The sequence below is a fragment of the Barbatula barbatula genome (genome assembly GCF_947034865.1).
Source record: "Barbatula barbatula genome assembly, chromosome: 24".
Lineage (NCBI taxonomy): Eukaryota > Metazoa > Chordata > Actinopteri > Cypriniformes > Nemacheilidae > Barbatula > Barbatula barbatula.
Genome location: NC_136787.1, coordinates 10,677,765 through 10,705,271, shown reverse-complemented (window position 1 = coordinate 10,705,271; position 27,507 = coordinate 10,677,765). Strand labels below are relative to the sequence as shown.

Below are 27,507 nucleotides of genomic sequence, written 5' to 3'. Positions count from 1 at the left end.
AATCTGTTCAATATGTATGTGTATGCCAAAGCCCTCGTTCCACAGAATACTTGAAATGCATTAGATTCAGCAGAAAGAACTTCTATACCTCAACTCGTGTAGAGCCAAATATCAGAGGCTGTGAGGTTAGAATTCAGAAGCAAGAATGTGTGTGTGTTTGCGCAGGAGAGTGTCTTTGAATGTGAGTTTTAGCTGAAGCTTATTTCTACACTGTACGTGTGCACCCTCGCACAACACCCTGTTCACATGAAAATAAAAAACGTCTTCACCCACATGTCATTTAAAACCTGTATATGACTCTTTCTTGTGTGGAACACAAGAGAGGATATTTTGAGAAATGTATCATGGGCTTTGTGTCCATGAAATGGAAGTCAATGGGGACCAATGTTGTTTGGTTAGCAGCGTTCTTCAAACTATCTTCTTTCGTGTTCTGCAGAAAGAAAGTTATATAGGTTTGGAATGACATGATATTAAATAAATAATGAAAGATTGTTATATTTGTGTGCACTATCCCTTTAAATTAGTAGTTAGAGCATTTTTATGTGGACACAAAATTTGCCCTCTTGCCTGTCCATTATTTTCCCCATCCAACTGAAAGACATTTTAGTTGCAAAAATAATTTGTGTGAATTGAACATAAATAGTCAAATAATAAACAGCTGCTCTTACAAAGCCGGCTTGTGATATGCAAAGCCAGCTGGTGATGGACAGAGTCGACGTCTCCAGTATAGACAGCTTCAATCTGGCTCTTCACGCCAGTGTAGTCAGTAAATGTGTGCCTATACTGTAGTCACAGTACAATGCATTTCGTAGAGGACAGTAAAGCATAAAAATCTATGTACAACGTGTCCCTTTTTTCATTACAGTTGGCTTGGCTCTCTTACTGTAATGAAGCTCATTATGTTCAATTACCTCAGAGATGCTGCGGTCCAAAGGGAGCTACACTCAGGCCTCAGGGGAGACACACATATGAAAAGCACACAGTCACCACACAACATCAGTTAAAGGCACCAGAGGTCGGAGAGGTTCAGCGGCATGTGGGGGAGTCTGTGCGATGTTTGTTTGGCTACCCGGAGTGTTTCTGCGTGGTGCACTTTATGCTTCCTTTAGTTCCTTTAACATGGTAATCGTCGGTGTACGTTTCCGTATGACTGCAAGGTGCGGCCTGCTGTGAGATGATAATGAATTCATCTCCGTAAAGGAGTACTTTTTAAGCGTTTCTCACATATTGTGATGTGACAGAATCAGAGAAAAAACGATTTTTTTAGAGCTTTGGCCTAGTGGTTAGAGCGTTGGGCTTGTGATCAGAAGGTTGCCGGTTCGATCTCAGTGCCAGCAGGTCATGACTGAAGTGCCCTTGAGCAAGGCACCTTACCCCTGATTGCTCTGCAGTAATGTGCCACTGTATAAAACTACTTGTAAGTCGCTTTGGATAAAAGCGTCTGCCAAATGAATAAATGTTTTGAGTTCAATGAAATCTTGAAAGGTTAAAGCCAGCACGCAAAAGAGAGCTTGCGAAGGGCGGTGCCAGTGGAAGGATTTTGCGCACCGCCTCCGTGCCAACAACGAAACATTTGCGTTTGCCGCTAACTGCAAATCTCCCACTAAAAATGATCTGGTCATTTGCGACTGCCACTCAAAACTAAAAACACAGGATAATCCTGATCGCTGTTACGACGTGACGTACAATACTGTGCCAACAGTGCCATACTAGACCAGATCTTGCCTTAAAGATATTTTGCACATTTTACTTGATAATCATGCATTCTTTGTTACAAACGAGAATACAGCACGTTCTTTACCAATGAACTACCAATAAAGTTACGGCATGTAAAGGAGGAAAGCCATAAAGCATCTTACCATGTAAGTAGTCAAAAAGTCTCTTTCACTTTTTTTCTGCGCACCCTTTCTCCGTCCTACTGGCGCGATGTGTGCCCGTCTACCACGCCATTGCCCATATAACCAAAATGGCACGATCCCCATTGGATAACACCTCTGAAAATATTCAACGGTGAGATTGGTTGTCAAATCAGGCTCCTCCTATCTATCGAATCTTCGACTATTGGGGGTAACCCCTAAATAATATAATATATATATTTTCCAGAATAGAATTTTCCTTGACTATAGTGTAACTACTATGAAGTACGAGCAGCCTTGTTGCTTGGGAAGCTACAGTTATAAAGTATGTTCCCCATCTGCCGTACTCAATTTAAAGTTTCCAGGTAGTTTGACAAGGGTAACGACTGAGGCATTGACCAACTTTTTTATTAACGGAGTTCCAAAAGGTCACAGCAATGATTGACCGCGAGGACGTGCTCTTTCTATCCTCCCTAGGAGGAAAGGATCCATAAAGCGCACCTGCGAATATTCCGGCAGGTTGTAACGCGGCGTCAATGAAGCTAAAAATGTCTGAGTGAGTTTTATGGAAAGCAGAAGGTTAGGATAAGTGACCTTGTCTCTCCGTTGATTAAACCGTGCCGCCACATGGTGTATATGTCACAACGTGCCGTACTCTTTTCCCGGCGCGGTCATTATCATTAAAAAAAGTTAACGATGCCTCAGGAGTTCTGCCCGTCTTGAACGTTAACCCTTGACCTTTGCATGAGCTTGGTGTAATGACAGTGACTAAAAGGTGTCATAACTTCAATCGTATCCTAAGGGGTCTTTTTCACACAGGTTAGAATCATAATAAGATTGAACTACACTTTTATTCTTTCTGTACTCACGGGTGTTGTAAATACCAAACGCTCGTTCTTTTGTTCCTTGCATCTTCCGAGTGAGAGAGAAAGAAATCATGCATGAATTTTTAAAATCAATGAACGTTCCTTCTGAACTCTCCATTGACTGATGTTGAATTTGAATTCTGGCTGATCCATATTCCATTTGGCCTCTGACTGAAATCCATCAGAAAATAATTTTTCCCGTGGTAATAGAATTGATCTTCATCCGAAAGCACAGTGTGGGAACAAAATCTCACCTTTGTTTGTTAATTAATTTTTCATTATTTTCCAAAATTACAAAACCCTTTAAAAATATTTTTTTATGATCACACGTCTGTAGTGTTGACAGAGAAACGCAGTCATTACATAAAAATAGCCCAGACCGGTTTGGGAATACTGGGAATGTCACATCCTCCGCTCTTAAATGCTAATGAAGGTGTCATAATTAATCTCGCTCTCTTGATTGTTTGTTCCCACAGCGCTGAGGGATAACCGGATCGAGCTGGTCCGAGCCACGTCGCAGGAGCTGACTATCAGCATCAGCGAGGTCACGCTGGGAGACGAAGGGCTGTACACCTGTTCTCTCTTCACCATGCCTGTCAAAACAGCCAAGGCCTATGTCACCGTCCTGGGTAAGAGTTCATTTCACACCCATTGTGTGACGGAAAAGATTACAGCATAATTCACATGACACTGAACTATATTGGTTGGCAGTGATTTATTCATTATCAGAAGTTTTTGAGTCATCGTATTTTAGCATAGTCCTGAATTTGATTGAACCAACCAATTGATTGAAACTAGACGGGGTAAATCTGAAATTATAATGTTAATAAAAAACTGAATAATTTCTGTGAAATTCGTACAGATTTGGGGAATTTGTGATCAGAATTATTCAGAAGTACTCACATACAGAAACCAGGCATAACTGTACAATTTTCTAAACCAATTGCTTAATATCTTTTACATTTTAAAGACACAGACCGGACCTTTTCTTTTTAAAAACATTTCTAACAAATCTTGTTCCTTTTACAAAACACGATTTAATACATAAATTAACCAATGAAACCGTCATCTGACTCTTTTTGGGCTACAGACGCAAGGTTATTGTACAGTACTTTACATTTCTGTTTATTGAAATCATATAAAATATTGGCCTAAATAAAACTTAAACTAAATGTATAAATGTTTCTGATTTTAGTGTAACATTTAAAAATTAGAAACTATAAGTTTAAGCTGGGGCGCTAAAATTATTAACTGGAAATCGATAAAAAATGTATTAATCTTATGTAGCTACATTTAAAACATATAAATCACATTTAGCAATTGATAAAAATTTAAGTAAACATTAACATAAAAGCTTAAAAAAGAAAAGCTATAATTCAAAATATTAATAATTCTTCAACAAAACTTCAATTTCAAGGTTTGTTTGCTATATGACTTCGATGATCATTGAACAGATTGTGCGTGTGAGACTGCTAGATATTTATCTCTTTATGTATTTATTATGATCTGACGTGCCACTCATGTCCTCATGTCAGGATCAATCGCCAGCAGTATGATTCAATATATGTTCTAGTTACTAAACTAACCAGAAATAACAAGACAATATTGGCACTATACGCTTCTGAAAAAATACAGAAATTCTACCTTTAGCCATGCGAAGCTTATAAATATTGCTGTATTGTTACTAAACGTGTGATAAATCGTGTAAGAATTCGATTATTTTTGATGGAGTTACATGGAAGAATTAACATCTTGAAAGAAAATGGCAAAATTGGTGCCTCATGGTGATAGATAATCAGAATTTTACCTCAGAATGCGACGGGGGCGTCTCGAATCTAACATTGGCCGGGATCAGAATTTAATTAAATGGATTCACCCGGTCGCCTTCTACAAAGGCGCAGATGATCACAGAACAGTGTCGAGAAATGACACAGAAAGAAGTTTAATTAGTTCTCCCTCTATCATCTTTTCCTACTTTTGTCAATCAAAAGTCAAACAGACTTTGTTTCGAGTCCCAGACATACCAGCCATAATGTCATCTGTGACAGCCCACAAATGTTGCTTAATGCCATATTTCTGCATTAATTAGGAGCCCAATTAGCCGGGCTGGTTTTAATTAGTTGGCGTACACCATTAAAATCATTACAGTTGTACACTTGTTGTAAACAAGCGTCCAAGGCTTTGTAAATACATGAATGGATTCGTTTGCATTTTCTAATAATTACTATGTAGAAAAAATATGTAATATTTTAACCAATGATTATTTGTAACATTATCACATATGTTGTTACTCATGTTGACGTGTGTCTTTCTGCTAAAAACAAATAACGAATAGCGAATTTTCCAGAAAAGATACAGAAATGCATCTGGTCGTCCTTTAAGCTTATCCTAGGACAATGTAAAAAGCTTCGCAGGGTCCAGCTGAGGTTACAGGTCGCACTGCTGTGGCATGACTGATGTATTTACTCTGTTGCTTTTTAATGCATAGTTCACTGTGGTTGTTTTTGCTGTGATTTATTTCTCAGGGATGTGATTAAGGCCTCATACTCAAGGGAGCAATAAGGCCTGTGAACTGAATGCCAAACGTCTGATCTCATCTTCAATCAGAGCGAACCCAATATCTAATTTTCCTGACTAATGTTCCCTATTGATTTTTCTTTGTCTAAGTCCGCTACCTCAAAAAGGAAACATATGACACAGTAATATATTTGCGGGCCGCAGAATTTCCTGTGCGCTTGAAATATTTCATCAGATTGAAACGCTGATTGCTTTTATACGTGGAAGACGTGACATCATCACAAGCGGGGTTCAGTGTCTCAAGACTCGGGATGAGATGTAAGCGTGTTTGGAGGTACTTTAAAGGGTCTGAAGAAGTCTGTCCGATAAATCATAAGTAAAGTAAAGAAATGTTTAAGCCATATAAAGCTTTCTTATGTCGTAACCTCTATTTTATTTAAGATACACTATTACTTTTAAACTTGTTCAAATAAGCACTATGTGTAAAGGGTCTCGATTCAAATTAACCTCAATGATGGAAGAAACCCCAGGCAAAATAAAAAGGGCTGGAATATGTGATAGCATACGATAAATAAAAGATCTATAATCTAGTTCCATTAAACTCTCCTTTACCTACTGTTTCTATTAAGGCCGGGCCGTATGATGGATTCACCGTGTGATGGCAGAAATGCTTAAACAATATAACGTTGAAACTTTGGTAGATAGGTATGTAACAATTCACTCAGCTCACGATGCAATGCGACTCCCGATACTGATCTCACCATACGTTTTTCCAAAAAGACAAATTAGAAATGAACAAGTGCCTTTTCTTATTTCTCAAATGCTGCCCATGTCTTTGCAGCACTAACTAAGAATTTGTCTGTGAAATATCAGCATATCCATGTTTACCAAGTTTGCTGCATAGATTTTATAAAAGATGAACAGCGTGATGCAGCTTCCTACTATTGTAATGAATTGATCAAAAAACTTCAGACGATGGGCACATGTTGGCAAAAGCTTCAGCATGGAGCCTGGGCATGGGCAGAAGGATTTGTCAGTGGACCCAGAGTCTGCGCAGTAATGAGTAGAAGTGAAGCGTGGTATCAAGGTCCTGCCTATATACCCTATTGACTCAAGAAGAAGAAATCATGTTACCACACCACTTTTTTATAACATCTTATAACTAACTAAAACCAAACTTAGTCAAAAAACGAACACTTGGAAATACATCAACGTGATAAAAATTGCCAAAAATACCTAAAAACATCTTTGGAAAAATTATATTTTCAGTGTAATTTGATTTTATAGCGTGACTCATGTCCCATTTATTTACATGGAGAGTGCAGACTTTATGCCCTGTACCGCAAATTTTAACATCTCAACATGCTTGAATAATCAAATATTATAATTAATTTTCTACCGGCTCACAGAGAATCGTTAAATCCATAGTGGTAGATGTAAATATGGTTTACCATTATATGACATTTCTAACTAAAACAAATATTAAGTAATGTTTAAAAGGGGTACCCCAGGGCTCAGTTCTTGGACTGCTGCTCTTCTCCATATACACATCCCTAGGTTCTGTCATTCAGACACATGGCTTTTATTATGCGGATGACACACAGCTCCACCTGTCATTTCAGCCTAATGATCCGTCAGTTTCTGCGCATCTCAGCATGCCTGAATGACATTTCACTCTGGATGAAGGACCATCACCTACAGCTGAACCTTGCAAATACTGAACTGCTTGTGATCCGGGCTGACCCGAAGACTCAGCACAACGTTTCCATCTAACTAGGTTCATCAACCATTACTCATTCCAGAATGTCCAAAAAGCTGGGAGTGGTAATTGATGATCAGCTGAACTTCACAGATCATGTTGCCAGCATCACCTGGTCCTGTAGATTCATCCTCTACAAAATTAGGAGAAATAGACCTTTCCTGTCTGAGCATGCTACGCAAGGCTCTTGTCCTGTCCAGATCGGAGTATTCCAATGATCAACTGTCTGGTGTTTCAGCATGTACAACCAGACCTCATCTGATGATCCAGAATGCAGTGGCAAGAGTTGTCTTCAACGAGCCGAAAAGAGAGCATGTCACTTCTCTCTTCATTAGGTTGCACTGGCGCCCTATAGTCACTCGCATCCAGTTCAAATCTCCGCTCTTGGCCTACAAAACCACCACTGGTTGGGCACCCCATATCTTCACTCGCTAATTCAGACTTATGTACCAGCCCGATCCCTGCTCTCTGCAATTAATCAACATCCTGTGGTGCCATCCCACAAATGGACAAAATCACTGTCAAGCCCTTTCTCCGGATGTGCTCCATGACTCTGGAACGATCTCCCTCTTGCCACAAGATCAAATGATTCTGTAGTTGTCTTTAAGAGTCGGCTACAACCACATCTCTTCCGGCAACATCTGACCCATTACTACAGTCTTCTACTTCTTTTCTGACCAATTTCCTATCACCCCCCCCAAAATGTATTAGCTTCGCATACTGTGATAGGCTAACTGAGACCAGTTTTACTGCACCTATGCATTATCATTCTTTTGTTGCACAAATTGCTTCTACTAGTTGCTTTGTAGATTAGATAGATTAGATTCAACTTTATTGTCATTACACATATACAAGTACAGTGTAACGAAATGTAGTTTAGGTCTAACCAGAAGTGCAGTTAGCAAGTGCAGGATATACAGTTAGAATAAATACAGAATACAATATGAGAGAATATAATACAGTGGGCATGGACTATAAAAATATTTTGCAGTAGGAATGTTCTATGAAAAAATTACAGTAGGTATATACTATGAACAATATATACAGATGGCTATATACTATGAACATTAATGTACAGGTGGATATGAACAGATAATAATTTAGACTAAAATAGTGCAAGTGACTTAGGTATGCATAAATTATTGACATTGGCTAATAAAGTTGCAATGCAGTTGTTGAAGTTAATGCAGTTCTTAAAGTTACGGTGGAGTATACGAGTTAATGCAGTTAATAGGTTGCAGTCCAGAAGATGAGTTAATGCAGTTTATAGGTTACAGAGCAGTAGATTAGTTAATGCAGTTATTGAGGTACAAAAGCATCTGCAAAATGACTAAATGTAAATGTAACATGTTTAAACAATATTTACACTCTTTCTATCTATCCAGGTGTGCCTAAGAAACCAGAGATCAATGGACTCACTAAGCCTGCAATGGAGGGAGATCTCATCACTCTGACCTGTGTGACCTCTGGCAGCAAACCTGCAGCTGAGGTCCGATGGTTCAGGAATGAAAAGGAGATCAAAGGTGAGAAAAGCTCAACGTTTCATAAAGATTTGATCTGCTTTTGAGTGCATACACTATATGAACAAAAGTATTGGAACGCACCCTTCTAATGAACAGGTCTGACTACTTTAGTCATTCCGTAAATACAAATGTTAATGCTACAGCATAATGTGATATTCTATAGAACTGTGTGCTTCTAGTTTTATAGCAAGAGTTTGGTCAGGACACTTTTCTATTCCAACATGATAATGCACCTGCCCTGTGCACAACGCAAGATTAAAAAAGAAATGATCGATTCATTGTAATGTGGTAGGATTGATTGGTCTGTATAAAGCCTAGGCCTGAACACAATTGAACACCCAAACCTGTCAAAGACTTGAACACAAGGGTACAGAAGAAGCCCTTTCAAAACAGTTGTAACAAAGATGGATACAATAGTATTTTATATAGTGTTGTATGCTATAGCATTAATTAAATGGATATAATAGATAAACATGTTTATTAGAAGGGGGCGTCCCAATGCGTACAGTGTGCTGTAAATCCATCAGCATGTACAGTTAGTGATGTTCCCTCTCTGGATAATGCAGGAGGAAAGGAGTTAAATGCAAACATGATTGCAGAGCAGATTTGTCTTAGTAGATGTTCTTTCTGGCTGCATTGTGTACTGTGCAGATTACTTTTATGTGGCTTAGTCGCGAACGCTTGTGTGTTTGTCGCACTTCTAAAAATACAGTGATTAACAGCGAGACTGGGTTGTTTGCCACGCTGAATGATTACCAGAGTGTCTCTGGTGGACGAAATCTTGGGGAGAAGCCTCCATGGTGAGGAAGGAGTGAACCCCAGAGAATAAAGAAGAACTAAACCGTTTCTCATGTCTTTGTAATTACTTAGTTCGGTGAAGTAGTTTGTTTTTTGTATTGTTGAATTAAGGTGTAGTGAGGTAAATGAAAACAAACTCCCAGGTAAAACAACAAATCAACAACAAAACAAATCCTCTGTAAAATCAAGCAGCTCAAAATCTAAATATGAGCATCAACGTTTGATTTCAAACATTATGAAGTTAGTGATGTCTAAGCTGGTGTTGAAATATTTTGTTTCATATTTGAATAGATGCAAGTGAGATTTTCAATGAATAACATTTTCGGACTATTTACCACCTGGAATATCTCATATAACTCCCATTATGGCTTATGTAATGAACTGTCAGGAACCCAGATGCAGGCAGCACTTAAGGGGTAAACCCTTAAACAATGTCGGAGTTCACGACAAAATACAAATCTTATTGTTGAGTGCAAACAATTTCGTCAAGTCGGTATTAGCCATAGCAACAACAGAGTTGTAGTTTTATGTTTGTCAGGTGTGGGAACAGCCTGTTCTCCTCATTCACACTTAAGAGTTCGCATGGCTTGTTATTCACTTTATGAGGAGAAACGCTCAAGCAATCAAGAGCATTAAAACACACCGCATCCCACGACACTCCAGACATGCAAATCACGCCACTTTAAAGTCGAACTCTCTGAAAGTGGAGTTGCAGTGGAAGTGGATATCTCTCGATTTGTCAAGCCACTCTCGAAGGCTTTTCATAACTCCGCATTCACCAAAATCCATCAAATCAGAGCTTTAATCTGCGACCGAAAGAATGAAATAAGAGCAGAACCCAAAGCCAGAGCTGGAAGTTTAGCCTCTTATCAAAATCTAGTCAAGGGTTCTCATAATTTTGACTGGGAACCGGATCCTGATTAGACTTGTTATCAGATAAAACATCTGCGGTCAATCCCTCTGGTCATGTGAATTTGCAAGCGGGGCAGGATTGTCAGAGCTTATTTCATTTCATTAAGGGATCTGTGATGTTTGCGATGAGAATGAGGAAAATGTAAGCTGCTTTGTTTAGGATTCTTTTAAGGAACGGATGTGCTTGTGTGTGCGTGGTTGCAGATTTCTGATACGATCTTTGTATTCATTAACAATCGAAGTCTCAGGTTAGCACAGATGTATCCTTTAACGAACAATGATTATTTAAAGCCCGACAACTAAACAACAGATTTGTATACGAGGCGGCGTACGTTAATCTTGGTGGACATGATTGAAAAAAACCAAGCTACTTTTTGAAGGTTTTTGCATGTCTTTAGATCTCATTTTAATTAAGCAAAAACTACAGTTTGGTCTTTTATCACAGGTAGTATTTCTAGCTGTATTATAAACAAATATAATTCACTATTTATTACAACCAAACCATTCACTTTCCACATTTATTGGGCAACCAGGTAGCAAAGACTTTTAAAAACGCGAAAGCATCTTTACCTCACATGAGTTTGCGAGTGTGTCGTGTGGTAAATATTTATATTATGCAGCGTGTAGCTTGTACAGTGAGGTTTACGGCGGTTCATGCCAGCCCCGCTGCTCCACAGTCTCACAAACCTTGAAGTTTATGGGCTCTCAGTTGATTGCGAAGTGTCAGACGTAGATGTTTTCATCATGAATGTGTACAGTGATGGATAAATCCAATAAGACAATAACACTTTTCAAGGATGCATAAAGAAAGTGGGTCATAAATGGATGAAACACACACGCACACACATAGGATGTTTCTCGTACAATAAAAAATTAAAGATAAAAGGAAGATTGAAATTCCGTGATGTCATTCAATATAGCTTTATGTGGTGTGGCCGCTCATCTCGGTTTCATTGTCTTGGTCTCATGACAGACCGGTGTAAGTAAACTAAGGGATATTGCTTTCCGGCCCCGCTCACTCTGATTGGTCCGCTGTATTCCTGTAGTGGCTGCATCTGTCTGCTTATGTGTTTGTGGTCGTTGCGTCGGCATGTTTGCGAGCTGCGACAGCTGTTGTCGGTGGCTGTTTTCTACATTTCTTCAACGCAGTGTGTGGTTGAACTGTGATAAACACATTTATTTTTAACCCTGGACTGGGAATAGCAGTCGCGTGATTGTGGGATCTTTGGGAATGTATAGACATTCAGCATGGTATTAAATTTGCACTGCTCTCAAAGAAGCAGAACATGTCACACTTCCCCCCCCCCCCCCAGTATGCAGCCAAATACACCGTGTGTGTGTGAAATTGACAGCTATAATGGAATCCAATATCCCCACCTCACAAAATATCACATGCCTCAGTCGCTTTGTGTTCAGACACTTTTTTTAATAGTTGCAGAGAAAAAATCTGTTAAAAAAATCAACTAATCTGCAATATCATATACACCTCAATCTTGACAGTCACCTTCTGCATTAAACATGTGCATGCAAGGTGGGCTGCAATAGTCTGAGACCACCAGTGCAAATATTGTTATAATTGCTTCCAATGTTTCCTCATCTGTATGTCGCTTTGGATAAAAGCGTCTGCTAAATGACTAAATGTAAATGTAAATGTAAATATAAATTTTTTGAATCTTTCAGATTTTTATTTAAAAGAGTTTTATTTATAGTTTAAAAACATTATTTTCGTATAATTCAGTATTCAATATATCCCACTTTTGCTCTGGAGCTGGTCTGACATCCCGATTTAAGAATGTTTGAAAGTGCAAGGAGATTTTAAAGTGGTAGGTAATCCTAAAGTACCTTAAAGTATATGTCCTAGTATTTATATAAGAGATGCACCGATATATCGGCAGATAAAAGCAATTCTTCAAACTATCGGCCATTGACCAAAATATCTGCTATTAAAATTTTTTTTTACTAACCTCACTATTCTTAGCTTTGTATACTGTGCTAGGCTTAAATGGACTAGTTTTGATGCACTTATGTATTTTGTTGCCTATGTTGTTATAATTGCTTCCAATGTTTCCTCATCTGTAAGTCGCTTTGGATAAAAGCGTCTGCTAAATGAGTAAATGTAAATGTTAGAACATGACTTTTAGCATCGGTGCATCTCCAATTTATATACTATAAGGTTTTATTAGTAATATTTTTATAGTGGTCTCTTATTTTTCAACATCACTGTCGAAACTGAATGTAAACATATTTTCAGGTAGCATGTGCACAGGCTACATTCCCCCACAGCTTTTTCTTACATCATATTGAGAGCAATCAATCAATAGTCATTAAAAATGTAATTCTAAAATGCCTCCCGTGTCTCGGCAGCAGCATGAATAAAACATGTACCATAACGACATTTTCCACCAGCTTTCATCCCAAAAATCTGACGACACAGCCCCTCTTCCCACGTTTCAGAGCTGAGTTTACACATATACATGAAGATACAAATGTGCTTTTTTAATTTGCTATATTCATGTCAGTGTGCTGTGTGGTTTCAGAGAGTGGGAATATTTCTGCCGCGGTCCTTTGGGATGATAGGGGTGTGAATCCATCCCCAGACATCCCTAAGGGAGGATAACTCCCCGGAGGAAAACTACGAGAAAGTGTAACAGATTAGCTGACAGAAAAATCTTCAGAGCCGATGAAAGAAAGAGAGATTGAGACCGTTCCTTTTCTTTCTCCTCCGGGGATCGTCTGAAAACTCGAATTTCTTCTCGCTGAATTCAAAATGACAGAGTAAGGCATTGTGTAATGTTGATTTTATGATTTTATTGTGGTATCTATGTGGTCGCAATAGTCACAATTGTGGTAACTATATGGTCACATTTGTACAAACACAATGTTGTTATAACACAATCTGCTATGCACCGACTTCAGTTGGTCCAAAATGCGACTGCCCGTTTGCTCACAGGTAGTCGCAAATGGTCTCACATTACAGCTATATTACATTCACTGCACTGGTTAGCGATCCAGTCTCGCATTGAATTGAAAATGTTACTCTTTGTTTTAAAGCAGTAAATAATCTTTCCCCGCAAACCTCTCTGAGCTGATGATCGTACACACTCCTGCCAGATCACTCAGATCTCGACCCTCATGCTTCAGGTTCCTAGATCCAGATTAAGTAGTAGGGGCGACAGAGCCTTCTGTGTTGCCAACCCAAAGCTTTGGATTCACTTACCGTCATCTGTTAAAGCTTCCACCACGTTTGCGTTTGGCGTCACGTGACCACCGCGATGATCTCTATTAATTTTCTTTATTTCCTTTTTTTATTGTCTGTTTATTTCAATGTTTATGTCATTATAAGTTCTTAACTTTTGTACAGCACTTTGGTCAACGTGAGTTATTTAATTTGTGCTTTATAAATAAATTGATTGATTTGACGTATTTACCAGTGTAGCACACAGGTGATACATGGCAGGTGCATTACATAGAGCCGCTTGTATGTTTGAATTGCATTCGTCGTTGTGCTAGTTTCTGTGTGACGCTATGGTGCAACGCTATTTTGCTTAGTTTTAGTCTATTTTGCAAGTGAAAATTGTTCTCCGGCTACATTGAGTCCATATAACTAGATGCGGACTTGTGGACGCTGAATCCTGTTATTTAAACATGACATTTTCCTGTTCTGCGTGTCTGAGCGAATGAACTGCGTAGAATGTACTAGATGGGTTTAGTTTTCAAGCAATTTCATCGATAAATATGTAAATTTTTCTAAAAATGAAACAAATGACTTATTATCCGAATACTCGATTAATCGATTTGTGTATATAATAATTTGGCCTGTAATATATTTCTTATGGACATAATACAGAAGCAAAAAACTTGTTTATTTGTATGTGCGTGAAAGTAACAGCAACTTTCTTTGGCTTGCTTTTTTATGCCATTTCACACTGTTCGGTGAAGCTTGGACCAAGATGCACACCTCCCAAACATCTGCTGAGCACTGGCTGGTGTAAATAACAAACGCCCAGCTGTCTAGATAAAAGCTCACAGCCAAACAAGAGCGAGAGGGTGTGATGAAGAGAGAAAAAGAAAAGTTCTTAGCACTGCTTACAAGACCGACGGCGACCACTGAGTCAGAACACACAGTGATCCTCGCTGGTTAAGCTTCCTCTTTCATCCGACCTGCGGGGGCCGGGAAACAGAGTCCAACTTCACAGCGGCACACGAGCCGGCTAATCTCTAACATGTGAAGACGGAGAGGTCATTCAGAAAGTGGCTTCTTCCTTGTCGGTGCTATTTATATCTGATCAGAATGAAAATTTAGGAGGGCGGTGACACAAAACAAAATGACCCGATTACTGTGGGTGGGGCTTCTCTCAGATAACGGTATGGGGACTTTTGACATAAGTATAGACAGGGAATGTGACAGGTTTTATCTTTTAACTGGTTACCGTGGAGCTTTTTACAGGTCTACTGGGTGAAACAGAATGTGATGGGCAGACCGTAAAGCCTGAAGTATAATTCCCTTTTAAGCGTACGCGAGGGACAGGGTATAGCGCACGTTATGCAAATTTCAGTACTGTTCTGATGTATGCGCACCGCCGAAATTTCGCTCATGCGTATTCCATTTTCCTACAGTAATAAGTTTGACCACAAGGTTGCAACCCAGTCCTGGCAACATCCATTCAAGGTAGTAAAAGAATACCTGATCCCTGTAGGCCCGGAGAGGTATTGCAATATCAAAACCTGTGTGTACGCGAATGATATGAAGGAAGTATACTTTGCAAGGCTGTGCGTTCGGCTGTATGTACACGTAAAAAAGCAGTATACCGCCGGCTTATTTCCGTCATCTGTGTCAAATCCGTAGTACCAGGACTGATAAAACTTTTGTTCTGTGAATGTGCCGTCGTACAGTCGATAACACTGTCATCAGTCAGGCGGTAGTGATGATTGATGTGTGTCTACGTGTGTGTCTGTACAAGATCATTAACTCCAACCAGCCTGAGACAATCGCATCAACAAATCCCATCTCAGTCTGCCGTTTTTGACCCCAGCGAGAGAACCGGCAGGGGAACGACCGTTTGTGTGGATTAGAGAGATAAACCACACGGCACCGGAAGGAAGATTCAACATGGAAACCCACACTGACCAGATATAAAGGATATTTGAAAAGACAGCGAACATCGAGGGTAGTAACTGATATTTATAGCAATTTAAGTGGGGATTGGGAGGCGTTTGTTGAAATAATATTGTCGTTATCGGTTCTCGTGTCTCTGGGACATGAGGATTAGAGTTAGATAGATGAGATGCGCTATCAGTCGCTCACTCGCTCGCATGTGGAGAAACTGGTGGAGAGCGGCTCACCACGGGCGGGAGATTACGCCGCATAAATAAACATAAACCCACAATTTTTGTGAGGGAATTGAAAACTGCCGCCTGGAATGCAAGCTTTCAACATGCAAACACGCAGCCAACTGCCAACTTTAGTCACAAACACATATAAACATCCATCCGGGCACTTGGAATGACCACTGTGTTTATCCTGAAAGCGGTTCATGATGATAAAGAACAATTGGCTCGCTCTCTCTCTCTCTCCATCGGTCTGTTTTGCTCATATTCCTCTTTTGCTCTTTCTAATGGGCTTGCAAAATACTGTAGTGACGATGGAGATGAGCTGCACCTCCTGTTGTTCTTAATAATCTCCTTTTAGGTGTAAAACAGCATTTGAATTCAGAACTGCTCACAGCTGAAATGAAATGCTAATCTCTCCCGACGTTTCACAGAGTTCCAGGAAAACGTTCCAGTTTCAGAAAGTCTTCTGGTCTTCAAACCGAAATTTCATGTAAAATGTTTTCACGTTCAATTGTATGTATTTACACGTGCCCTATGTGTGCCTAATGAAGATTCGAGGCCGTTTTAACATTGTCGTGCGCTTTATATGGGATCTGCATGTGTGTGGTTGTGAGCGATAATGTTTCAATTACTGGTTACCGTCATAAATATTAATGTAAAACATGCTGACCTTAATTTCAATTTTGTCTGCTGGCAAGTCTCTCCCCTCTCACCCACACAGCTTAGTAACTGTAGGAGACAAAAGAAGTCGACAGTAATGATAAATCCTCATCGTGCTGGTTTTGTCCTAATGGGTATTTGAATGAATGAATGAATGAGATGATTCATTAATATATGATAATAAATGGGCATAATTTGTTTAGAGACAATCCGGACAACGGATTGGTAGTTCATTTTCAATGATCACATCTCTGCTGTCCTTCTGAAACCTTGTATCTCCATATTTTTTTATAATTATTATTATAAAACCCTTTTTCGCTGGAATTTGAAATATCTAACCAATACAAATTATTTACATTTACATTTAGTCATTTAGCAGACGCTTTTATCCAAAGCGACTTACAAAGAGTTCAGTGAGCAATGAGCGATATGTCATGAAAGAGCAATAGTACAATAGGTGCTAATACAAAGTTAATAGTTTCAACAAAAGCTAGACCACTACCTGTTGAGGAAGAGAGAGGGTTAGTGTACTTTTTTTCATTTGTTCATCAAGTATTCACAGAAGAGATGAGTTTTTTGAAGGTTGTGAGAGATGTGGTTGACTGGACCGAGTTAGGAAGAACGTTCCACCAGGAAGGAGAATGAGCAAAGTGCTTGTCAACTTTGACAACATTAATGATAACCATTAATAAAGGAAAGTGTTTTTTTTCCATTTCCTGAAAACTAGCGAAGTTGGACGTCGAAGGTTTCAGAAGGACAGCGACAATAAGAATAAGAAAAAAGGTATGTGTGGAGTCATGTGAGAGGAGGCGGAGCCTCCACCATATTGACTGTATTGGATTGATTCTCTGAGAACGTTATTCTCCCCGTCATCTTCATATTTGCAACCAGTCTAGAACTTGGTACATGCAGTGCAAACTTGTGGAAATAGAAATCACCAATAACCATTCTAAAGTAAATGAACATGATATTACTTCAAATGACAACCTGTGGGTTTATTTTTTTAATAATCACCGCTTTTAACCAACTGTAACACAAGCATGATTTGAAGTTGATCTAACGAAACTTTTCAAGCATGCTGTGAATCTTCATAAGCTCAAAGCGTGAGGTGGAACGATATCTCACTTCCACATTTAATTGCCAAAAGTGTTCCTCTATTCTTCAACAAGCTTTCCTCGCTTTGTTCACAACCATAGAGAGTGTCATTCATCTGAATGCTCTTATGAACAGACTAACAGTTTGTTTGTTTGTTTCTTTGTTTATTTGTTTGTTGTATGTCAGAAAAAGTACCAAAAATACCCCCAACCTCATGACTGAATCTCATAAGTATCTCAGGAGTAAGAATGCTCATATAACTGTACTCTCCCCTCTGTGTGTGTGTTCTGCGTTCTAAATGATATCTTCTGCATGCTCAGATGCTCCTGAGCGGGTGGCGACACCCCCAGAGGAGACTGATTGACAGCTTGGCAGTGATAGCAGGAGCAATGCTGTGAACAGTGAACGCTGAGGAGAGCAAATGGAAAGAAAGGGAGAGAAAAGTCTAGAAAGAACGCTTTATATAGGCACCAATTGTGAGGCTTTTGTGGGAATTAAAATGATGCATGGGGTCCTTGTCTTTGAATTGTCTAAATTGAATCTAACGTGAATCTGAAAAGCAGGAAGTGTCTGTGTTGCAAAAGCATCATTGTGTTTTTCATTTCATTACTTTTTGCTGAAAGGCCATTTGTAGCCTATGTGTGAATTTGTTTATGCATTTTAAAGGCATTGTGTCAAGTTTCTTTTACAATAAGGATTATCACATCTTATGATTCTTGGGAAACGTGGTGATTTAGTGTGTGAGAGTGTCTATACTATTGCAGTTTACATTTGCTTCGCAGTTTATTGTAAATGCTACTAGACAGCTGCATATGGTGCATACGCTTATAAACGTAAAACCCATTAACAAGTTGAAACAAATAAACACAATCTGCTGTTCTATTAATAGTTTCATGCAATTGCAGGTATTGTCTCACCCACAATACTGTACGTATATCAAAACTAATTCTAGAGTGGATAATATTTAATTCAATTTCTATATAAAAACGGATCAAATTAACCCATCATCAAAAAACTGAAAAAACAACAACTCGTGTTTAGACACAAATCCGATTCATTTTCTGAAAATGTTTTGTAGGCTAACTGTCCCAGTTTCACTTTCACACTTTTATGAAGTTTTGTATGTGAGAAAAGATAGAGGAAGATTTCAAGAATGTTCCAAACACAGTGATATGCATCAGTGACTGGAAATAATGAATGCAACCCAACACTGCCTTCACTCAGCTAAACTTTTCTATTGAAACAAGTTTTTAAAAGCGAGAGGTGCATCTTTCTGCTTCACAACTGCTGCATTTCACAATACTTCAAATTCAGACTGGCGCTTTGACTGTAACGTGCGTGTGGATCTAAAACGCACGACAAACGCGTCTCATCTTTGTTATGCAGCAAATGTCAAAGTCATTCTTACCTGCCTTTCCCAGGAGCCAAAGAGGTGAATGCCAGTGGCAGGACGTTCACGGTAAAGAGTTCCCTGAGGCTCCAGGTGGACAGAAATGATGATGGTGTTGCCTACACGTGCAAAGTGGACCATGTGGCCCTGACAGCCACCCCTCAACAGACCACAGAGGTCCTGGAGGTCCACTGTGAGTACAAAGGCCCCCAATCCATATACTTTTTTGAGAAATGTTAATGCAATTTTTGACAAACAATCTCTTAAAAATAAATGATGATAAAATAGAATATTTTACCTTTTTGCCATATATTGTGTACAAGCCACTTTGCAACTTAGGCTTGCTTTATTTGAAATTAGCATTATGTCATTAACTCATTAATAACTAATAATACTATAATTGTATTTTGGTCTCTTTTCAAGCTTTAAATGCGATGGCCTGCAAATAAAATAGTTTAAGCTTAAAATATGAAATGCATTCAAAGATTATGCATGACAATTGCAATGAAAAAAAACTAGTTGGATTTACTTTTTTTGGTGTTTAGTACTTAATTTTCCATAAATAGGACGCAGTCTAGTATGTGTTGTATGACTAATGGTTAACGTAGATTGACTGCACCTGATGTGATTGGCTGATGCAAGCTTGACTTACGTGACCTTCAAGAACTGATTTTTACACTGTTCTTTTTTATCATTATCTGTTCTTTAAATGTACAAAACCTTCACTAAACCAATTGAAAAATGTACATGCCAAGTCACTAAAAGGTTCTTCATTTCTAAACTGTAAATACTGTTCCCAAAAACAATATTTAATTTCTTTCTGTTTGTCCCGTAGATGCTCCCCGCGTGGAGATCAAACACTCCCTAACCATCCCCCAGGAGGGGCAGTACCTGAAACTGGAATGTGTATCCAAAGGAAACCCTTCGTAAGCATCTTGCTGAATTATAATGTTTTCAGAGCTTTGGGAAGATGCTTTGCATATCTGTAGTTCACCGAGTAGGAAACGGCCCTGTGGGTAGGCCTAAGGCGAGCGACTTCTAGCCTTCATGCTCGCATTAATATGATGATTCCAATGTGATTCTGTTCAAATTAAACAGCTATGAATATATAACCATACATTGGGGGGAAGTTTGAAAATGTCTTTTATACTTTAAATATAGGGTCAGAAAAGTGTTGAGAAAGAAACTGCATTAAATGTTGGTATTCTGAATTGTTTACACAACTTCTTGTAACTAACGGAGCCTTTCTAAAGATTTTAAAAGTTACATTCCTAATTCAATCGGTGAATAATACTTGAAATTGTCTTACAGCTATTACTGTAGCTACATGACAGTATGGTCCTTTCATTGATTTTATCATTACAAGAGAGCTTCATTAAACTTTAGATAACATTGAAATATGTCCATGATTAGAAGCTAAAAGTCTACGTTGTTTCACCAGGCCAGACCCAGTGCTATGGACTAAAGATGGAGGAGATCTGCCGGATCTGGACCGCATGATTGTTGAAGGGCGAGAACTTACCTTCACATCACTGAACAAAACAGACAACGGCACCTACCGCTGTGAAGCCACCAATCATCTGGGCACCAATCATGCTGAATATGTGCTGTTTGTTTACGGTGAGTGACAGACAGATTACATTAACATCTCTGTTATGCTAACACAGCTCTCACGGCTGTCTTGGAAAACATCTGCATCTTCTGCTAATCAAACTGTTGTACGTTTCTGGAATGCTAATAACTGCTTTTTGGTTTTGAAGCACTTTGAAACACTTTTGAAAGCTGGTTTGATGCATAAATGTCTAGCTTTTTTCAGACAATCTGTAATTATCTCTTCGGTGAAAATATTACACAAAAGGTGTGATGGAGAGACGGGGTAAGATGTGTCTTTGGATAAACACTGTCTTCCCCTTGAACCTGCAAACTTCTACATGAGAAAAGTTATGAGGCTTTTAGCGCTATAAGCTGTGTTTTTTGGCAGATAAATAGATTTTTTTGTGATATAAAAATGGTCAAAACAAACCTATGTCACGCTGATCTTTGCTGACTGAACATGTACAGTAATACGCATGCACACAGTATATGAGTCTGACACACTAAAAGCATTTGTCGAGTCGAAGAAGCCGTTCACCCAAAAATAAAGATTCTGTCATCATTTTCTCACCCTCGAGTTGTTCTAAATCTGTATACATTTCTTTGTTCTAAAGAACACAAAGAAAGATATTTGGAAGAATGTTGTAACCAAACAGATCTTGGACACCGTTGACTGAATGGTCCATTGCTTTATACATTTCTTTGTACAGTTGAACAAAAAATATGATATTTTGAAGGTTTTAGGAAAGCAAACAGTTCTGGGGCTGCCATTGTAATTGTTTCTACGATGCTAGTCAAGAGTGGCCAAGAACTGTTGGGTTACAAGAATTCTTCCAATTTTTTGTGTGAACTGTCCATTTAAATTACATCATCATTTTAACAAATTCCTTTTATGTAGTTTACGATGACCGTCTGCCAAGACAGATTTGTTGAAAACCATTTTGTGTAAACACCATCTTATTAAATTGTTTTTCAATTATGAAAACTTTCTTTGAATTGTTTAAACATACCTCTTCAAATGACACAGCTTACCCCTAACATTCCCATTCCCTGTTTTCTGCATTTTCTTGTCGCCTCAGTTAATGGCAGACATCGTGAAATATCATTAGCCGTGTTAGTTTCACCTCTATTTCTCCTCGCCTAGAGGACAACTTATACAAAGCGTGGCACAGCTTACCCCGCTCTCTCCAAACCACCTAGATTCTCTGTGTCCTTCCGTGTCCCCACTTAACGTGTAACAGCAAAGCACGATGGGTCTCTGTACACCCTGAGGTTCAGAGGCTACGCTGCGTCCACATCTGCCATCTCTTTCATCAGAGTCAGCTGCGCGGTTACGCTCACAGGCTCAGAACGGATATGACTATGGGCATCAAGCGGAAGAGGCAGACAGCATCTCTCCATCATCCCCCACTCCAATTCCTCTGCCTTCTTAATTCTGAACCCCTCCAGGGACCAAAACACTTCTTCGCCCTCTTAGTTCCAGAAGTTTCTTCTCTTTCTCCCTTTCTGTCCTCCTGTCGTGGCTTTTGTCTCTTCTCCCAGGGCACCTACAGATTTAATTAGCCGTTATGGTGCAGTGTAGGGTCCAGCCATTGGCTCATTGAAATGTCAAGACTCTTTAACAAGAAGAAGAAACCAAAGCCCTTAATGATGTTGATGCTATAAAACTGACACCTTCTCCGTAGGAATAAAAAGCTAATTGGGTGTCACAAATATAAAGCACCTTGTCTGAATTAATTACTGTCTTTCTAAATGGCAAAACATGATGCAGTCCTTCTACCAGTGATTAGTGCAAAAGCAGAACAATATAATGGTCGCCGTCCTTCATCGCCCGATCGTTTTTCTTTTATTGTGCCCACTGGAAACGCAATAAATCTTCTCGTTCAATATGCAGCCAGTCACTTGATATTCCAGGCAGAGGGGTCTCCATGTCAGTTGGGTACTTGAAAGAGGTATAGTCAATATTATTTTCAAATCTCACCTTTAATTAAAAATAGGCCATGACATTTAAATAAGATATTAGAGCAGGCCAATAGTATCTAGAGTGTTTGAACATGTAATAACACTTTATTAAATCACAGTATCCCCATGAAAAATCAAGACTCCAAATTTCCAATGATGTGCTGAATGGTATGTTTTTATAATACCTTAAAAGACTTTTATCTACACTTAAACAGTACATATATTATGTATATATATATATATATGGGTGTGTGTGTGTGTGTGTGTGTGTGTACAGTATATACTGTTATACTGCTAAAATATGCCACAAGCCCCCCCTAATGGAATTATGATGACTTTCCTGGACACTCATGTCTGCAAGAGTTGGTCAAACAGATCTTTCTTTTGTTGGGTTGGCTTGTGGGATGCTTAAACATTGTTTTTTTTAACCTTTAACAAGAAGGATTGTACTTCTTAGAATTAGTTTATGGATTTGCAAATGTGAACTAACAATACTTCTTCATCATTTATTATCATCTTAGTTCGTGTTAATTTAAGCATTACATTTTTAAAATCAAAGGTTGTAACTGTTAATATTAATTAATGCACCGTGACATAACATGAATATTGATTTGAACTAATATTAACCAAGATTCACACATGCTGAAAAGCTATATTTCTCATTGTTAGTACATGCTAGCTAATACATTTACTACAAATACAATTTCCATTTTATTGTTGATTGTTCCAACCTGTTTACATTTTTTCTTTCTGCTAAACACAAAGAAAGATATTTAAAAGAATGTCTTTAACCAAACAGATCTCATACCCCATTGAATCCCATAGTATTTGTTTTCCGTACTATGGCAGTAAAAAGGGGATGAGATTTCTTTGGTTACTGACACCAAATGGCGTCCTTTGTGTTTAGCAGAACAAAGAAATGTTTACAGATTTGTAACAACTTGAGTGTAAGTAAATAATGACAGAATTTTTTCTGGGGGTGAGCTATCCCTATAAGCCCCATTTGAAGCAACGCATGCACTGACGGAGCAATGGGAACTTAGCGACTTCAATTGTGGGCGTGTTCACCGATGTGACAAACTTCAACGTTTTGCAAATAATGAATGAACAACTACCAATGGAAAGGAAGTCGGTACCACAAATGAACACCGTAAAACCCTCTCTGAATACCTTAGCAACCATATAGCAACACCATAACAACAACCCACAAAAACAAGCACCCACACATTTTCCAAAAATGTTCAAATCTGCTTCTGACCGTCTGTTTACTAATATCTGATCTTGAAACCTGAGGTGTGTCTAATTTTACAGGTAGCTAGAGCTGGTTGTCGCTGTTTAATTCAGAGCTATCGGTTGGATTACTCTGCTTGTCTGCCGGACTCCATTAGTGCGGAGGCAGACCGGTGATTTAGCTTATCAACCTGAGTCCAACTCTCCTCTCCCGTCCTTATCACAGCACCAAACGTGCTTTACGCATGCAAAACAGCTGCCAGTCTTAAGCGGATTGTGGAGGCAGAAGCACAACGAGGATACTTCGGCTAGTCCTTCATTTCAGGCAAAAGGAGCTAATACATCAAATATTAATGCTTGTCTCCCTGCATGTGTCCTGCTTTTTCTACCATCTCGAGAGCAAAACTGTGCCTTTGCTCTCATTATAAATGTTTCAAAATATCATACGCAATCTAAACAGCCATTACACGTAAACATCATAAACAAACATATTTCATGACTGTCAGGTGCACTGCACAGTTTATTACAATAGTTTGTTCACGTCTACAGTGTTGCATTAAACCCACTTTATTTTTATTTGCATTGTGATGTCGGCACATTACTCATGTGTTTCATTGTTCCATTGTTATAAGCTTTTCTACCCTTGTCATTCTGTTGTTCGTCTTTTGTTTACGTGTTTGTTTTCACTGTTGTTCGTCACGTATGACAGATGCCAACACCACACCGTCTCCATCCACAACTCCCCCTGCACCCACCTCCCCAGACACCACAGGCCCCTTAGACTCGAAGCACCTCAATCCTGCTATCACCGGTAAGAGAGGTACTGTATAAACCCACCGCCAGTCCTTCTTGTTTTCCTCTCATTCCTCCTTTTTTCATCCATCACACTCTTTGTTTCTCAGAGCTGGTTTTCACAGGTCTGTAACTCCAAGGACAGTCAGAGGATGCATCTGAAAAGTGGTTTGGAAGCTTATGGTCCACCTGCACCTTGGTGTCTTCGGATAGATCCTGTCTCTGTTTTCTCTACCCAAAACCCCTGAGTTCTTGCTGTGTGTCTGTCATCTTACTGGTGTTTGTTTATCTTTGGCACGACTGTTTCAGCTCTGTCTCAGCTCTGTTCAATCTCCAAACTGTGCATGTGAATTAGAAATACTCTTTTGACGAACGTTTTGTGACTTTTACTTCCCTGTATTAGGTGCATTTATGTTCAGACTAATTATCCTGTATCCTGGGGTTATGGAAGTACATCTTTAGAGTTACTTCCAATAAAACCTTCCGCTGTGAGTATGAGAGAGAGAGAGAGAGAGAGAGAGAGAGAGAGAGTGGGAGAAAGTAGCGCTATGGTAAAATTGGTATACGTATATTAGAAAAATTAAAAGAAACTTGTTTCTTTCAAAATAGCTCAATGCAAATTGCATGTCCGCCACAGTGATGGATTTTTGTAACATAACCTCTGCGGGAATAATATCTTTACCCTTCTTTCGATCTTTGCTGTGAATACATGGTCTCAGGGGTATCGGGGTTTGTTTTGTTTATGTATGTCTCAGCTAAATATATAGACAGTTTGATTTATAAAGTGTAGCTGGTAGTCTTTGTACTCCCGGAAGACATACATAAGGACTTTATGAGGTCATTTGAATGGTTTTTTTTGTGACACACGTGAGGGATACAGCACTTCCTGCAGCGTATTTGAGGGTTCTGTTTGTATGTGGTATATGTTGCATGTAACTTTATACATAAAAGTGGCAATACTTTGCACTAAATGATAAGGAAAGTCAGCCAATAAGAGCCCAATATTGATGGGAACTACTTCAATACTTGTTAAAAAGCATCTCAGGGTTAGATCTGAAGAAACTGTCTGATAAAACTTGGAAAATCTTTGGAAAAAACTTTGAAGACATAAAAATATAACAAATATGTTTTCGTTTTCATTCGTCACCGCATCATTGTCATCATCACATTATTGTTTTGATGATTTTTTATCATTCTACAATCTAGAATAAAATAATAACAAGGAATGAATAAGTAATCTCAAACTTCTTAACGGTAATGTACTTCTAAGATAACCATCCTAGTTATCTTCAAGCTTTTTTAGGTGAATTTCTCTTTAAGGTTATACTGTTGAAAGGATACTGTTAAAAGAGCTTATTTCTCTAAACGCATTAGCAGCTCATTCCCTGCCTGCGATCAATGGGGGCGTACCCGTCGCAGTCTGGCCGCATCGTTCTGCCGGCCTTAATGGGAATAATACGTCTTCCAAGAAGAAGCACGGGGCTCAGATGAGGCCATCAGCGCGTCTCCCGTCCCCGTTAAATCTGCCAAATGCATTTTATGCCTTGCAAATTAGCTGTGACCTTATGAAGCTGAAAGGTTGAATAAAGTACTAGGGATGCTGAGGATTTTAAAATATTTACAGCTCACTTTTCATAATCAGCATGAAAGCGCCCTCCTGCAGACCCCTACGCCATTATTGTCCCACCGAGACACTTTTACAGGGATAATGATTGGTCACGGCTTTTGTCTCTGGATTGGTAGAGGAGAGTGCAGAAATTTGTCTGCTTTAGGGAGGGCCAGAGTCTGGGTTCATTAGCCAAGGCCAGGAACGAGAGGGGGAAACGAAGCACAGCAGTTTCGCAGAATTATGGCAGAACGTTTTTTATTTATTGTCCTACATCTGCCAAAAATGATCCAGTTTAATTGGATTTAACTCAGGGACATAAACACAGGAGGAGAAAACTACAGTTTTTAGGTGTTTGAAATTCGTTGGCTGAAAAAACAAACAATTATTTTAAATTATTTCACTAGGTGACTGGTAATTCCTCAAAGCCATGTAAGAGACGTTATGCGTAGCAGCTAGCGTCCTGCTTGAAACCTCACAGTGTGGAGTAGAGCATATGTTTCTTGAAGCGTTGACCAGAAACCCGGCGATTACTCAACATGGCCACGCCGCAGGAGCATAATGGGCAGACATGGCCTGTCAGTTGTAGGTTGGACACGGCTTCGTTCGTGGGCTCTGGTCCCAGTAAGAAGCAAACAAATGAGCAATCCTCAGAGAGTCGTTTGTAGGTTTCAACAAAGCCAGAAAAGCTTTGCTGATTTCAGTGTCTTGAGTTAATTCTTCGAATCAGAAGAACCTTTCATTAGATTTATGCTTGACGCTACAAAAGTTAGAAGTTTGTACAGTGAGAAAGAAAAATCACAGATGTCCTTTCTCAGTTACTATAATTCTTCTAGATATCAATGAGATTAAATAGAGAGCAAAGGGGAGCTTTTCACTGAAAGATGGGGTAACACACTCAGTTTCTGCCAATCTCAAATTCATCTTGAGTACCTATCCAGTTGTATTGAATATGTCGTATCTCAAACGATCCTCAAATCCAGCGTTATATGCTGTGAACAAACAGACACACATAAACTTCACTATCGCAACAGTAACAAGCTGCAGATGAAGGTCCACAGTGCAGCCAATCTTGATGGTAAGCGGGTCTCGCTTGCTGGTTGGCTATAGGTTATCCAAAATTTTTATTTAACACAGAATTTACTCACCCTCATGTCATCCTAGGCGTATAATACTAATATTTCTTTAGCCAAAACCATCCGAGTCATTTTATTGGCATTGTATAGATTTGATGGCATTGACATTGAAAAAATTATGTTCCCTCATAAAAGTAATCAATACAACTTCAGGGTGTTATTACATGTCTTATGAAGCGAAACAATACGTTTGTGAGTAAAAACGCTTCATATTTTGAATTATATTTGGTTACAGTTGAATGTAAAAAAGACATGCATGCAGGCTCCATGGATCTCAACTTTGAACTATGTCGCATGTCTCGTAACCACAAGAACAGTCGGTATCGATATTATGAAATTTAAATCAAGTGTTCAACAAAATGTCCAGTCGCGTGGAGGGGTCGTAGCTGGTCAGGAAAAAGATTCGTATTAGCATGAGCAGGAGATTAGCTTTTTATCGGGAGGGGCTTTAATGCATCACGTTTGCTTAGGTCAAGGCGCT

At 39.1% G+C, this 27,507-nt stretch overlaps 1 protein-coding gene across 4 annotated transcripts in view; it reads left to right on the top strand.

Annotated features, from left to right (window-relative positions):
• Window positions 1–27,507, top strand: part of cadm2a (cell adhesion molecule 2a) — a 279,639-nt gene that overhangs the window by 242,423 nt on the left and 9,709 nt on the right. For 2 of the 4 annotated variants that reach the window (XM_079447824.1, XM_079447825.1), the window contains exons 4-8: window positions 3,199–3,351; window positions 8,384–8,521; window positions 18,739–18,900; window positions 19,543–19,633; window positions 20,149–20,327. In XM_079447824.1, the coding sequence (XP_079303950.1) occupies window positions 3,199–3,351; window positions 8,384–8,521; window positions 18,739–18,900; window positions 19,543–19,633; window positions 20,149–20,327 (723 nt within the window). Of the gene's footprint in view, window positions 1–3,198; window positions 3,352–8,383; window positions 8,522–18,738; window positions 18,901–19,542; window positions 19,634–20,148; window positions 20,328–24,201; window positions 24,313–27,507 lie in introns of all 4 variants that reach the window. The other 2 variants (XM_079447823.1, XM_079447822.1) reach the window with 2 other exon arrangements.